We start from the raw sequence: 15805 nt of genomic DNA on the forward strand, positions 1-15805 counted from the left end.
CGATCTTGCTCTGTCTTTACCACTGCAACTACAACAGTCACCTCCTTCTAAGGTTTCTGCCTGCTTATCGTGACCCATGTTCATTTTTACTGTAAATTACTAACTGCAATGACAAGAGGCAGGATAGGATGGAGACCACGCCTGTTGAAAATGGCTCCACATGCTCCTACACCATGTTGAGCCTACATCATGAACCTTGGGGGACTGTTGTTGATGTAGAGTTGATCGACCAGTCTACACCATGAAATGTAATAAATGTACACCTGGGTGGTGTGTGGTCCATATTAGGGTGTTTCTCTGGTGCTACTGTACATGTGTTTCAGATTATGATGATGTTTCTTTCATTTTCCTTCAATTCAGTGTTGTTGTAGCTCATGTGCAGATAATGTATAAAATAATGATCATCAGTATAATCTAGTCCGAACGTAATTCCAATAAATGTAGGATATTGTGTGAAATGTAACAAAACCGGCCATGATTAGACAATACAACTGGTGTGAATGAGACAACATTTCTTTCCCGATACTGCTGTTAAAAGAACAGGGTATATTGCGCAGTGGTAAACATGAAACTGACCATGCTTTTTTCTTAGTTGAAGTATACTGTATAATACTATCTTGCACATTTGTTGTTCAGAAAATCTCCTTTTGATTTGTTGCCATTTTCAATCTGGCATCTTTACTGCTGTGCCCCAAGGCTGACAGACCTTTGGATCTAACACTGTTGTACACAGTGTTAGACCTGTACTCAGTATGTGTTTGATATATATTGAGTGGAAAAACAGTACACCCAGTGTGGTGAATCCATTCATTTAAATAATTAGTAAGTAAAAGCTGTTCCCTGGGGTCTGTCAGCTATCTGAGAGTGTGTCACAGAAGAACCACAGCTAAATTGATTCCATATGTCTGTCTATTAATTGTGTGTCAGTGGTGGAAAGCCTGGGTGAGTTCCTCTGGGAAATGACACTGTAATTAATATTTCTATGGCCAAATGATGAAGCCTACATCACCAAGTGAACAAGGTGTGAGGCATCATGCATGAAAGGTACAGATCAGAGATAACCTAGGGTGACCATAATTTGATTTCCAAAAAAGAGGACACTCGGCTCTGAGATACTTGATCACACGCTATGCAAGTACCGTAGTATTCTGTCCAAAGCGCCTATAAACCCAGAAAAAATATTTCAGTGAAACAGGCTGCTTGGAATTATTTTATTATTCTAGCTGTAGAAGTGTCATAAAAGCTGCTGTGTGTATGTACTTGTGTCCTTCTTTCAGTTCATCTTTGTTCAGGTTATTAACATTTTATTGTTAAAGGATAGTTTGTCAGTGTAAATATTTTCAGAATTTAATGTTTGTTTGTTTTTTTTGCATTATTTAGAGGCATTATATATATATATATATATATATATATATATATATATATATATATATTTTTTTTTTTTTTTTTTTTTTTTTTTTTTTTTTTTCCCCACATTAAATCAAGAAGAAAATTTGGAGTCACTATTTATAAGTTAGTATGCTATTACTTTATTTGAGATCACAGTTGGTCTGTATGTGACCCCTGGACTAAAACAAACTTGACACCTTTGACTCTTAACCCATAAAGACCCAAACAGCCACTGACGACCAAAACCATCTACTGATGTAAAATGTTTAATACCTGTTGATCCATTAATCCTATCAATCCGTGTAAATAATTGGTGTAAAATACAGTCTGTCGTCTTTTTATGGCCATCAGATATGACGCATTTGGATGTTCAGAAGCTCCGTAGTGAATGTGCAAAACACCATAATCTTCTACAATATTTATTCACCAGTAAATTCCATAAAGTTTGATCAATGCTAGTGGATGGACACACTTGTTTTATGCTTAGTTATTGGTATATTTGTTGAAAACGTCACTTTTTCTTCAGTTTAACCTTCAGATTTACTCTGAGCTTTAATGAACATCAACATGATCAGTGGATTAAATATTGGAAAATACGTAATTTACACAAAAAAAAAAAACAAACACAAAATACAGAGGATAATATGATAAATGGTGATAAATCTATCTATCTGTCTTTCTGTCTTTCTGTCTGTCTGTCTGTCTACTTTATGTTGCTTCAAACAACTTTGTACTCTGCGTTTAATTTAATTTTATTAGTGTGCTTTCTTTCTGTTCTGTCTTCTTACAGTAGGGGTATCTAGGCTTATTCAGTGGTTCAATAGACTCAGCGAGTCATCGATTCATGAATGATTCAGCGAGTCAGCAATTCATGAATGATTCAGCGATTCGTGAACAATTCAGTGAGTCATCGATTCGTGAACAATTCAGCAAGTCATCAATTCGTGAACAATTCATTGATTCATGAACAATTCAGAATCGATTCAGCGATTTGGCTCTACTCAGCCCTACTCAGCCGCTCATTCATTCAGCAGTTCACTACTTTGACTTGGTTCATCCGTCACGCAACTAGTCTCGCGGTACAATCAGAGGTCTTGCTGTGGAGACTACCTGCTGCACGGTGCGTCACACAGCACTTCCACCTCAGACAGGGACTGAGGTGGAAGTGCTGTGTGACTAGGACTTTGGTGGCCCTAAGCAAGATTCTGTTTGCGGTCTCAAAACATTCACAGGGCAACCACTAAATCACACACACTGCTCATAACTGAATTAAAACATACATGCACATGATGAACAACAAATATCTTACTTTATTTTAAAACAATGCATCGGTATATTAAAACTATATCAAATTTTGAGAGGCTAAGACAAATAGCAATTGAAAAGTATTCAAAATAATAAAGAATACAGTCAACATATTTAAATAATAAAAGCACCTAACTTGGATGTAACAAGGCCTATAAGTAAAAACAATGACAAATGAACACCAATAAAAAAACATATTTTGACAAATAGCAATCATCAATAAGCGTGCAAAATATTCAAAATAATAAAGTCAACAAATTTACATTATAAAAGCAATTAACTTGCATATTGTAAGATGTATAAATTAGGGCAATGATAAATGAATGCCAATAAAAACTAAAATATTTTGACAAATAGCAATGATTAATAACAGTGCAAAATATTCAAAATAATAAATAGATGTAGAATGTAGAAGGTTGTGGTTCCTCAATTATGACTGCAGCTGCAGGAAGGTCAGAGGAGGATGTAGAAGGTTGTAATACCTCAGTTATGTCCTCTGCAGCCACACTCATATCAGAGGATGGAGTAGATGTCCCTGAAGTTTTCAATAATGTTCCCTCAGTAGCAGTCATGGCAGTTCATGAGGTAGATGGACCTGGTGTAGTGGAGGTCGGTCCAAAATATTTCAGTAACGCTCCTGAAAAAATAATACATGAAAATATTATTGTTTTTACATATAGGCCTGAAGATATCACATAGGCATATCAAATGTGTCTTTCACAAGTATGTATTAACCACAAAACAAATAAAAATTTTTCCAAGCGAAATATTCAGATTAGCTAATTGTCCAGATATGACATACAAAAATACAATTTAACAGCTTGGAAAGCAAATGGATAGCCTGAAACTATTTGGGCCAGTTTGGACATTTAATTTGTTCAGTATTAAAATTAGAAATCAAAACACAAATTTAATGTTGCAATAAACCATTAGAAGCTAGTTAACAAGTAAAACTAGACTCCTAGTTGTTGCTTGGCCTCTGGCCTTGCTGCTTCAACAAATAGAAAAATTAATACTATTGATGTGATGTGTGAATGAGTATGTACACCAAAAAGAAAGAAACATTCACATTATACACAGATGTTAAATACTGTTATAGTTAATCTTTTCTCATTTCAAGTATAGTGAGGGCTAAATAAAATACATAACAGAGAGTTTTTGAGAAAAATGTGCATCCTGAAATATAATGGATTGATTATATAATATAATATTACAAAAGATGTGTGCTTATTTGAGACATACTGTTTTTGGACTGCCTGTAATAGTCTGGTTATAGTCCACTCTTGATTAAAAGCTATGTTTTCGCTGTCTACTTTTCACATTTCTCTGGTATGTCGTGACACGCAGCCAGCAGAGGGTCTTTGTTATCCCCACCCCGCAGCTGATTTATCCTGGCTGCAGAGTTAAGCATGACAGCCTGGCTAGCTTACCAGCTAGCTTACTTATTATTAAGTTTAATAACCCCCTGATGATACTGTTGACAGTGTTGCTGACATATTGGATACAACATGAAAGTCTTCTCACTATGCTATTTTTAGAATAGCTGCAATGCTGCGTGCTAGCAAGAAAAAACGGCAGATTGATTCATTTCATTCACTCAGATTAAACAAACAGTCACATTATAATGTACCCAGGGATGTAATGATATGAAAATTTCATATGACAGTTATTGTGACCAAAATTATCACAGCTATCATTATTATGGTGGAATTGTTGAAATGTGCTTAAAATGTTCAAAAAGTACTGATACACACACTGATTTAATTTAACCAAGTTTTATTTTGAAACACAACAAAACAAAACAATAAAATAACACACACTTTCTGTTGGCGGAAAATTTTAAATATTAACATGTAAACATCAAACATACTTATGTGCATTAAAGATGGCACCTTATGACTATAAGAGGTAATTGTACTTTGTACAAATTATAGATAAGAACCAAGAATACATTCAGTTCTCAAGACTACATCTAGTTTTACAGATTTAAGAACTGGTACAGAAAGAACACTTTAACTGTTTCATGTACCTTACCTAGAAATCAAATGTGCATATAAAAGCAACACTGCTATTTTAAACAAAGTAATGTGGCAGAAACATTATCCACATTAAACCTTTCAGTGGGGGGAAAAATCTCTTCAGAGGCCAAACTTGGCAAACTTGCCTGCCTGGAGTGCTGCTGCTGCTGAAATGTGCAGTATCACAGTGAGTTTTTCAAAGTGCAGTAATTAAACACAGGTTTAGTGATAATAAATCATGATTACACACAGAGGAGCGAGCAACAAGTCACAACCTGACTTTACTGGTTTATTTTTCACTCCTGAAGTTGTATGTTTACTAATATGCTTTTTTTAATTGATATGTTACAGTGATTGTGATATACAGTATGTTGAAATAAAGAGAGGGTCAAAAAGCAAATCACACACTGATCGTGTGGCCCCCTCCAGTGGTTGTGGTCCTAAACAACCGCATAGAGTGTTGATGCCAGCAGCCGGCCCTGGCCTCTGACTTAATGAGTGTTTCTGACTAGTTTATGTGATAATAAGCAAAATATTAACAGTGTTGCTGAATCAGTTCAGTTGCGTTTTTGAATCGATTCAACTCGTTCACTTAAATAAATAGATTCTTTTGAACAATTCGTTCGTGAATCACCCATCACTAGTCCGGATGCTCTGGACAGGATGTGAAAAGAAGACATGTCCAGGCAAAAGAGGACGTTTGGTCACCCTATTCTAGAGGCTCAGTAAAGGCTCCTTTAATGGAATTAGCCAGTAGGAAAGTTTAATGTGGGCTGTGGAAAGTCATCCCTCTACTCAAGCATTGCCCTGCTGTGCATATGACATTTTGATTTGTGTATACACCTGTTACTGAGTTTAACAAATCTTTTACTTTCATGAGATTTGTAAAGCGTATTTTAAACTGTCAACATATATCAAATATTTAAAATGTTATTGTAACTGTGTACTGTGACTAGTGTGGACAGGTACTAGTGTGGATGGGTACTTGTGTGGATGGTACTAGTGTGGACAGGTACTAATGTGGACAGGTACTTGTGTGGATGGGTACTAGTGTGGACAGGTACTAATGTGGACGGGTATTAGTGTGGATGGGTTTTAATGTGGACAGGTACTAGTATAGATGGGTACTAGTGTGGACGGGTATTGGTGTGCACGGGTATTGGTGTGGACAGGTACTAGTGGACAGGTACTAGGTACTCTGTGTCACAAAACTTGATGTACCTCAGATGATGTCAAATGTATAATTGTTAGTTGGATACAGTTAGATAATATCATGAAATTAATTACATTAATAAAACTATTAATATAAAATATTCATTACATTAACATTGTGAATAAAATAAAGAGATGACAAAGCTCAATTCTTAAAATGGGGATTTCTCACAGTACTTTTCCATTTGGTATATACTTATTTAGGGGAAATCACCATCAAATTGCTTTTAGTTGATAATTGTAATCGTTTGCCTCATGCTGATGCCTGTGTTCATGTGTATGTTTCCTAGCTGCCTGTTTGATTTGTTAATTTCCTGCTGAGAGGTTTAGAAATCCTCAATATGCTTCCCCGCACAGTGCCATTAACAGACAATAGACAATTGATTCAGCGTAAATCCCTACTTAACCTGTATGGACAGAATACTGCTGAGGCAAACATGTCAAACCCTCATATGTTGATCACAAAACACTATTTAGCTCTTGAAATGCTGGCTTTACTTTTTTGTGGTTCAGTACGTTTAGAATACAGATGGTTTCATGTGGGGGCACAAAATATATGGAAACATATTCTAGTACAGAAACACCATAAACAGTACATTAGAAACTGTCTCAGTTTCAGTACAAACTGAAACTGACACATTAGACAGAGATGTTCAGGGTCAATCTCAATTTCCTTATAGGTGTCTAGATATCATTATTATACTGTATTATATTATATTATAAAGGAGCTGATGAAGTATTGTAAACACACACACACACACACAACCACACACACACACACACACATATATATATATACATACATACACACACACACACACACACACACACACACACACACACACGAGGGGGAGCTGAAAAGTTCCTAGCCTGACTAAGAAGAAGTTATTGCACAGCAATGAAACTTGGCATACATTAAATTCAACCTTTCCTCATACTAACTGCATGGTTTCCTTCCAGAAAAACCAACATTGGATAAATAACTTAGGACTTTGAAAAGTAGCACTACAGACATTTCATGAAAATGCTTGCTTTTCACCCCTCCCTCGTTCTTTCTACCCCTCTTGAAATTAGCTTCCCAGTTTTGCACAGTTGATAAAGCTGGAGCATCATCCCCTATAGCAACCATGTCAGCATGAATGTCCTTGGGGGCTAACCCCTTTTTCTGCAGACATTTGATAAGACCACGGTGCTACGGATGGTTCACGAAATGTCTCTGGTACTACTTTTCAAAGTCCTAAATTATTTATCCAATGTGGGTTTATTTGGAAGGAAACCATGCAATTAGTATCTGGAGAGGTTGAATTTAATGTATGCCAAGTTTCATTGCTGTGGAATAAGTCCTTCTTAGTCAGGCTACGAACTTTTCGGCCCACCTCATACATACATATATATATATATATATATATATATATATATATATATATATATATATATATATATATATATATATATATATATGTATATATAGATAGATAGATAGATAGATAGATAGGTAGATAGATAAATAGATAGATACACACACACACACACACACACAATTTCTCACATAGAAAAGTTAAAGCAACATGAATAAAACAGTGAACAGTTTCAATGGATGAATACAAAGTACTGAAGCTGATGTGTATGTTCTTGTTCAGTCCTTCGTTCACTGGACTGATCAACTCAAAATGATGCAAATCCAGGCCCAAATAATTCAAGGCCTTCACATACTGGGGATATTTTTTTGGTCAGTGTTTTTTGAACACGTTTAAGTTGTGAGTGTCTGCGAATATTTAGCAGTGAAAAAGCAGCATATAAATTTTTTTCTAAAAACAAGGATTTTATCCAGGTTTCACAGCACTAATAAAGGCATGAACCAGTCATTCGAATGAACTGGATGTCATATATCATATGTTGATTTCCATCTAAACTTATTTTGAATATAACAGTTTGTTTTTTCCTGGACACTGGACACAGACCCAGAGGATGTGGATGCTGGTCGAAGACTGGACACACCAGTTACTGACAAAGACCCAGCTGATGTTGAATCCAATCCTGTTTCATTTCAATTTTTCATTAAAGTGTCACTACTGTTGGTGTGAACTGCTTACATTCAGAATATTCACTCCTTTTGGAATCATGTCCTTGGTGTGCAATGCCTTAAAGAAAAATCTGACTTAAATTTAATTTAAAAATCACCAGTATTAGTGTTTATTTAAATGACTTTGGCCAATTAAAACCCAGGGGAGGGGTTTCATTTGAAATGATTAGGTTGTTTATTTCCCAAATATTTGGCATGAAATCTATTCTCACCGGTGATGTGAGCTTGCAACTTGTTCAATTCAAGATTGATATATATGCGTCCCAAACGCATATAATGCATTAAAATTTTAACTGTTTGTACTCATCCTCATCCCCTTAATGTTTGATGTGAACTGTTATATCATCAGACGATTTGGTTCCTTCAGTGTTACTTATATGGTTTACCAGCAGATCATCATCTGACCTGGGTCCCTCCTGTTCCCTACACATCTGAATCAGATCACTGTTGAATTTGTCTACAGTGTCTTATTATTGCATGTACTGTGTGTGTATGTAGGTCACAGTGGGGTGAACCAGCTTGGAGGTGTTTTTGTCAATGGAAGACCTCTACCTGATTCCACCAGGCAAAAGATTGTGGAGCTGGCACACAGTGGAGCTCGACCCTGTGACATTTCCAGAATACTTCAGGTAAATTATCCCAGTGACAGCAACTATATGAAGCCATGGGTTCAGTGTGGGTTTAAGTACATTTACTGGAGTCTTAGGCATGGCTGGATTACCAAGTCCATAAAGAGGCTATAATAGGGCCTGATACTGATACTATTAAACTGTTATGTAATCACTGACATGAAGATAATTTCCATTGGGTTTTGTTGTGTTGTGAATGAGCTTTGTTATGGAAGGTAAAATATTAAACCTCCTATTGACATCCAAAAGGATGATAATCCTCCAGCTCCACTTTGTTTTTCTTTTTAATGAATGATTGGTATAAGATCATGTAAATAAGAGGTATTCTGCCCACTTGTTCTTCATTAAGGCCATTGTTTTTATAGCAAAGAAAATGTATGGAACCATCCACTTTAATTTTGGGTCATTAAATGAAAGTAAACAATGTGTTATATAATGTTATGTATACCAATTAACCTCATCATATATATGTTTGTCCCCAAAAAGCTTTTATAATTGAATGCTTTTAAGCATCTGTCTGTAATATGTACTGTGTTTCCAGGTTTCTAACGGCTGCGTGAGCAAGATTTTGGGTCGGTATTATGAGACAGGTTCGATCCGACCACGTGCCATCGGTGGCAGTAAACCCCGAGTGGCCACTCCAGAGGTGGTGGGAAAGATCGCTCAGTATAAGAGAGAGTGTCCATCCATCTTTGCCTGGGAGATCAGAGACCGGCTGCTGGCAGAGGGAATCTGCACCAACGACAACATACCCAGTGTAAGGAGAGATCACCCCCCCTCACCCCCACCCCCAATCTCCTTTCTCTTGTATTAGAGGGGGTGGGTTCTACTACATACACGCCATTTATGACAATAGTCTATAATGTAAAGGGAGTTCAGTCTAAACCAGACTAAAGTCTAATCATTAAGAGCCAACTGTCTGTTCAAGCAAAATTTGGGTGTGCATTCCAGAAAAAACAAACGGGCATAGACCGTAATGTATTATTATACAGTGAGAACTATACAACTGCATGGACTGAATATTAAATATCTTGGAGCTGCCACAGAACACAGCCAGTGATTGACTGAATCGTACAAGGCTGTCAAACATAGGCCTATACTTCTATTGTATCCTGTTGTTTCTAATTTAAAATTATTTGGAATGCAATGGAATTCAATGCGACAACTGAGGCCAACCTTATTAAAGCCAACTCTTTGCAGTGGTTACAAAAGTGGTCACATTAGTGAGGTTAAATTGTATTAATTTTATAAGTATCTGATAATAATTTAAAAAAAAAAAGTTCTATGTGGTTTGAAGCATTTCTTTGCCCCCTTGAATCCCCACCAAGGCTCTGACCCTGGGCCCCACCATTCTCTTGCCCCTCTCCCCACCCATCCCTTTTTTCTGCATCCACTACTTCAAACATAATGTGACAATGCTGTTGCAGTCAAATATAATGTATGAAATTTGCCCACAAATAACCCACATATTACCTCATCATAGACCTTCCTGATTAAAAGTGTAAAATCACTTATGTCAGATAAAACTGAAGTTAACAAGGCTATAATGTGAAGCATTTCCATCTGAAATATTCATCTTTAGCATCTTCTTTAAAACCAAGCCATTCATATTACTCAGTGATATAGAAGTAACATGGACGCGAGTTGATGTAGGTGTCATCCATTAAAATAAAGTTCAAATACCCTCTGATATAATCATGTCATTGTGATGTTTACCAGGTGTCATCAATAAATCGTGTACTTAGGAACTTGGCCAGTGACAAGCAACAATTCAGCACGATAGGAGGTGAAGGAATGTTTGACAAACTTAAGATGCTCAACGTCCAGTCAACGTGGGGAGGGCGATCAGCGTGGTACCCAGGGACCACACTGACAGCTCCAGGTAAGAACTGAAGGGTCCTGGGTTTATTAACCAAAGTACCATCGCAAGCATGTTTTAAGTTGTGTTTTTTTGCACAGTGATGATGTTTAATGAGTTACAGAGATTTCATTAAATGGCATTTTGCATATTTGATCAGTAACCTGATCTGATCTGATGTCAAAACTTAACTCAGCTCACGGTCTCTGAAAGGGAAATCAGCCAAATCAGGTGAGATAAAATGTGACAAACTAAATCACAATGAATGGAACAGCAGGGTCTATAATACAAGACTTGTTATCATGTAAACTGTCAGATTTGTGTCACTACCTATTTCACTACTGGTGTTAGGTAAGCTAGTTAGGAAAAATCAGCAATCCAATCCAATCCAATCCAGCAAACCAAAACTCTTCAGATACCTCTCACAGAGACTAAGTGAATATTAATTGTACATCTCAGACATCTGTGAAGTCTGTGATGTGGGTAGGCTATTAGCAACATAAGGGATACGTAGATTTTGATGTATGTAGCTAAAGTAGTGTTAGCCTTGTGAGACATTGAAGAGACATGACATGTGGTGACAAATTGTTGTTGTTATGCTATATTTTTGTTTATTTTTACTCATCCAGGTAAACCATTATTGCCCTGCAATGTATGCAATGGTCTTGGTTCAGTCTTACTCTGATCATCATGGTCTCAACCTGTCACTGATTTGATCTTGTCTTGGTCTCAATAGATTCTGATCTTGGTCACAACTTTGTTCTGGTTTAGGTTGTTGTACGACCAACCCTAACACTAACCTCCACTTCACATATTTGACATTTCCTGTTGTGATTGTACAATTCATCCAAAAACCAGACCATGTGAATTTCTGCAGGTCATGGATTATGAGGATATGTTGAAGGTTAAATGTTTCTTTGCTATATGTACACATTTGTGGCGTTTTCATTCTCTTTTCCTTCAAGCGGGGAGCTCGGGGCCCCATTTGGTATATTAAATGAGCTCATATGCTCCTTCTCCTCATCCTTCACCATCCTGGGATTACAACAGATGCACAGGACTACCATGGCTGCTGCCTCTGTGTGTGTGTGTGCGTGCAGGCGTGTGTGTGCGTGCGTGCATGTGAATGGCAGAGGAGGCGTCTCGTCTCATTTGTTTCTCTTTCTGCCTGACTGGCTGTGACACTGAGCAATGGCTTCATTCTGTTTTTCAGTCTCTGTCTGATGGGAATAATGAATAATTAGGCTAGCACCACAAATAACATGCATTCCATGGGGAGCTGAAGTCAAACTACTGTCTGCTCACAAATCACATATTGTAGATCTGCTCTCTGCCCTCCACCTTCACTCTCAATGCACTAATTAATTTGTGAGAAAAGCATCATACCATCCTGGAGTAGATCAAAAACGTCCATGATTATTTTAGCCTACTTCAGTTTGTCATTGTTCATAGGAGATGGGAAGCTTTAAATCAGAAATCTTATAATGTTTTCATTCCATATGGAACAGTTTTATCTAATTAAATCTGTTATTCAAAATTTATAAGACAACTTTTGTTATTCCACTCCAAATTAGAAATAGTTGACAAAGCAGAGAAAACACATATTATAAAAGAAAGCAATGATATTAAAATGCACTTTGTATTTTTTGATAAAAAGTTGAGCCAGGATTAATAGTGAGTTAAAATAATGTAATGTTGTTTGAGATGTGAAGAGATGGACATAATCATGATTTGGCACAAAAGCATCAATGTTTGTGAAAGTTGTTGAAATTAAAATCAACATTCCTCAAATAAAGAGAGAAAAGGATTTGAATATTTTACCCTCTGAAACCTGAAGAGATTTATTTATTTATTTATTTTTTGTGGTGAATTTAAAAATTTTAATTTTTACAACGTTATTCAAAAACTATTTAGATATAATTACTTATGATATAATTATCAGATATAATTATCATTATATATTTATTATTTATTATTATCAGATATAATTACTTATTACTTATTTGTGAAATTTCTACATTAATTATGACATTTTTAACAGGGTACCTAATAATCTCTAAGTTGTTCCATTTTAAAACTGACTGTTTTACTGGATTTATTGAATTTGATCTTCAGTTCATGTATTTGAGAGCAGCATGTATGATATGCATGATGTCATTTTCTCAAAAGGTTTAATTAACCTAAAATCCTTCATCATAATGTCTTACTTTCATTGTTAGATCTAACTCTACCAACTATACTGGTTTCTGTGGTAAATACACCCAGATATTGTTGTGATTGATTATTGATTCAATTGGTTGATTCATGCAGAGCGTCCACAGACAGAAGGAGGAGAGAACGGTGACGACTCAGAAACACAGATGAGATTACAACTAAAGAGGAAACTACAGAGAAACAGAACATCCTTTACACAAGAGCAGATCGAAGCACTGGAGAAAGGTAGATACATTCTCTATAGATGAGGAAATAGTAAAGGCCTAGACAGATGATCTGAGAGTCAGGTGACAGCCACCATGCCTTCACAAAAGGAAAACACATGAAATGAACAGTAGCACACTGTTAAATGAGGTTACTCTGATTTCCCCTCTGTTGTTGGAATCACAGAACAAATGTCTATTAATGCAAAATTTAAATAATATCTATGTATGTACAGGAAAAGTAATATAAATAGCAGATTCTCTTTTATATTTTTTTTCCTCTTGTATGTTTCTGCCTGTCTTCTGCACTTTGGCTTTTGTATTTTTGCTACTGTAAACACTGCAGTTTCCCTTTGGTGGGATCAAAAATCTTATCTTATCTTATCTTATCTTATCTTATCTTATCTTATCTTACCTTACCTTATCTTATCTTATCTTTATTTCAGAATTTGAAAGGACTCACTATCCAGATGTTTTCGCAAGAGAACGCCTTGCCAATAAAATTGACCTACCAGAGGCCAGAATACAGGTAGGTTCATACATGTCTGTGTTTGTTTTTCTGATTGGCCTCAGTCTTGCAGCGGTTCATCATTAGAATCAACCAAATGTATCTTAGAAGAGTCAATGGAAGAATATGCACCAGGACAGGCTTTGTTTTTAACAAAAAATTTTATGACAAGAATAATCAGGCTACGATTGCAACTTATAGATGCTCCATAAGAGGATCAGATATTTTGGCAGTAAGAGTCTGGAAAATGTGTCTGTTTCAATTTAGATTCAATAAGCACATTATGTTTTCTTTGAGATTTTGTTGAATGTAAAATATCCACTAAAGGTTTGTGCCTCATTTACAGCTGTCAAGCTGATACAAATAACACAAAAATATAGCGCATAGTTGGTTACGTAACTGCAAAGTCTGAAATTTGCTGCCACTGCAGTTTCAAGTGCATAATACCTTAGTGTGTTTGTGCCATTTACATGGAAATAAATGTGAGAATATTCAAACAACTGAGACAAAACGGTCCATAATGGTCACAAAAGTGCTGTGCCAAATTTGAAAATTTGGTTAAAGGGAAATTATGTAAAATTTTCCTTAAAAACACTATAGAGACTCTAACAATAATAATCCTGCTTAACCATCACTACTGACCCTCTGTCACTGTCAGTATGTTGTGTATTTTAATATTTCCCTCCTGTTTCACTATATTCAGGACATTTTTCTAAGTGTCAGTATGGGCAGTGAGTCAATAATAGCTGAAAGACACTGAATTAAAATCAGAAAAAAAGTCAGAGCTGTAGATTATTTTGACAGAAATGTCAGTAGACTGTCTAATTGAATGAATGAATGAATATCAGTAGACTGTATTAAAGACACAGGGCCGGATCTACTAAAGGTTTGCGTGTATAAAAACATGTGCAAACTCATTGCACACTCAAAAAAAACTTACAAACTGATTTGCTAACAGTGCACACTAAGGGGCTGATTTACTAAAGGTTTGCACGTATAAAAACAAGCGCAAACTTGACTGCGCACAAAAAAACACGTTGAAGCTCATCTACTAACAAGATGCACCAAAGGTTGCGCCTCTCAAATGGGCGAAATAGCTTGTGCAACCCATTTAGCGTGTTTGCCTTGATGAATATGCAATATGGGCGTTTCTGCCAGAACACGCAAAATTATTGGGAGGAGTAGATGCAAATATTTATTTGCGCAATGTGATTTACCAAACCTGAAACTGATTGTGGTGGCTGATTTTGCATCTATATTTAGCGTGTCTGAAAGGCAGGTTTTAACTGGCACAGCTTCGTGCAAAACAGGCTGCAGTTGTTGTGGTGAGGAGGCGACACGGGCACAACCAAAGGAAACACAGAGAACCAATCTGATCTGATCACATCAACATTTTTGGAATGACGGAAGAAAAAAAAAAAATAATGCGAGGCATATGGCCCCCCACTTTATGGGCCTGCCCCCCACGCCTGGTTCCACCAGTGGCACATCACCATTAGGCCTGGACCTGACTACTGAGAGATGTCTCTTTCTTTCTTTCTTTCTCTCTCTCTCTCTCTCTCTGTCTTGCATGCATGCGCGTGCGACTGAACAGGTGCTGCACAACACACGCACACACACAAACAGCGCTGTCCACGGTGTTGTGACTGGACTCCTGAACCGGCTACATAAGTGGATGTTTTGTTTTGTTTTGTTTTATCATGCCCACAGAATTAAAAGTTTTCATTCACTATACAAAGCGACATATAGAGAGGAGGTATTTATTTCACTAATATCACATTTCACCACTGATAAACAACAACAGAGAAACACCTATTTCTGTGTGGAAAAAGAACAACTTCATATTTATGAGTGCTGGGATATCCCAGAGCAGTTTTTACAGTGGACTGTCTCCATGACGACAACCAGTAGCGCATGCAAAATCCTCATTTAATGAGGGCGGTCTCCAAGACTTTGCACCTGTTGCCATTTGTGCAGGCAATCTTAGTTGATCACCCGTGACACGCAAATCAATAGCAAGCACATTTGCACCCGTTATTGGCGATCTTAGTAAATCAGGCCCTAAGGGTTGCATTTTTCAAAGGCGCAAAATAGCGCGTTTGCATCCAGTTAGTGCGTTTGCTGCAATGAATATGCAATATGGGGTGTTTACACACAATTGTGTGTGTGCTGGGAGAAGAAATTGCAAACATATTAAGTGAAAAATGATGTATTAAACCTGAAAGCAATTTTGCTCATAGAAATTGCATCTATATTTAACACATCTCAAAGGGAGGTGCAAATGGTTTGTATGCGTAATTGTGCACACATGGCTGCGGTTGTTGTCGCAAGAAGGAAACATCAAAACGATGAAACAAGATCCAGAGAGTGCATTTTTCACCCTCGT

General features: G+C 36.7%; 1 protein-coding gene across 2 annotated transcripts in view; it reads left to right on the forward strand.

Moving 5' to 3' along the window:
- The window catches only part of LOC115421622 (paired box protein Pax-6-like), a 36589-nt gene that overhangs the window by 17461 nt on the left and 3323 nt on the right, over positions 1 to 15805 (forward strand). For both annotated transcript variants that reach the window (XM_030137596.1, XM_030137597.1), the window contains 5 exons: positions 8506 to 8636; positions 9178 to 9393; positions 10356 to 10518; positions 12805 to 12933; positions 13358 to 13440. In XM_030137596.1, coding sequence (XP_029993456.1) covers positions 8506 to 8636; positions 9178 to 9393; positions 10356 to 10518; positions 12805 to 12933; positions 13358 to 13440 — 722 coding nt within the window. The remainder of the gene's footprint in view (positions 1 to 8505; positions 8637 to 9177; positions 9394 to 10355; positions 10519 to 12804; positions 12934 to 13357; positions 13441 to 15805) is intronic.

Source organism: Sphaeramia orbicularis, chromosome 6 (assembly GCF_902148855.1).
Source record: "Sphaeramia orbicularis chromosome 6, fSphaOr1.1, whole genome shotgun sequence".
In the NCBI taxonomy this organism is placed as follows: Eukaryota; Metazoa; Chordata; class Actinopteri; order Kurtiformes; family Apogonidae; genus Sphaeramia; species Sphaeramia orbicularis.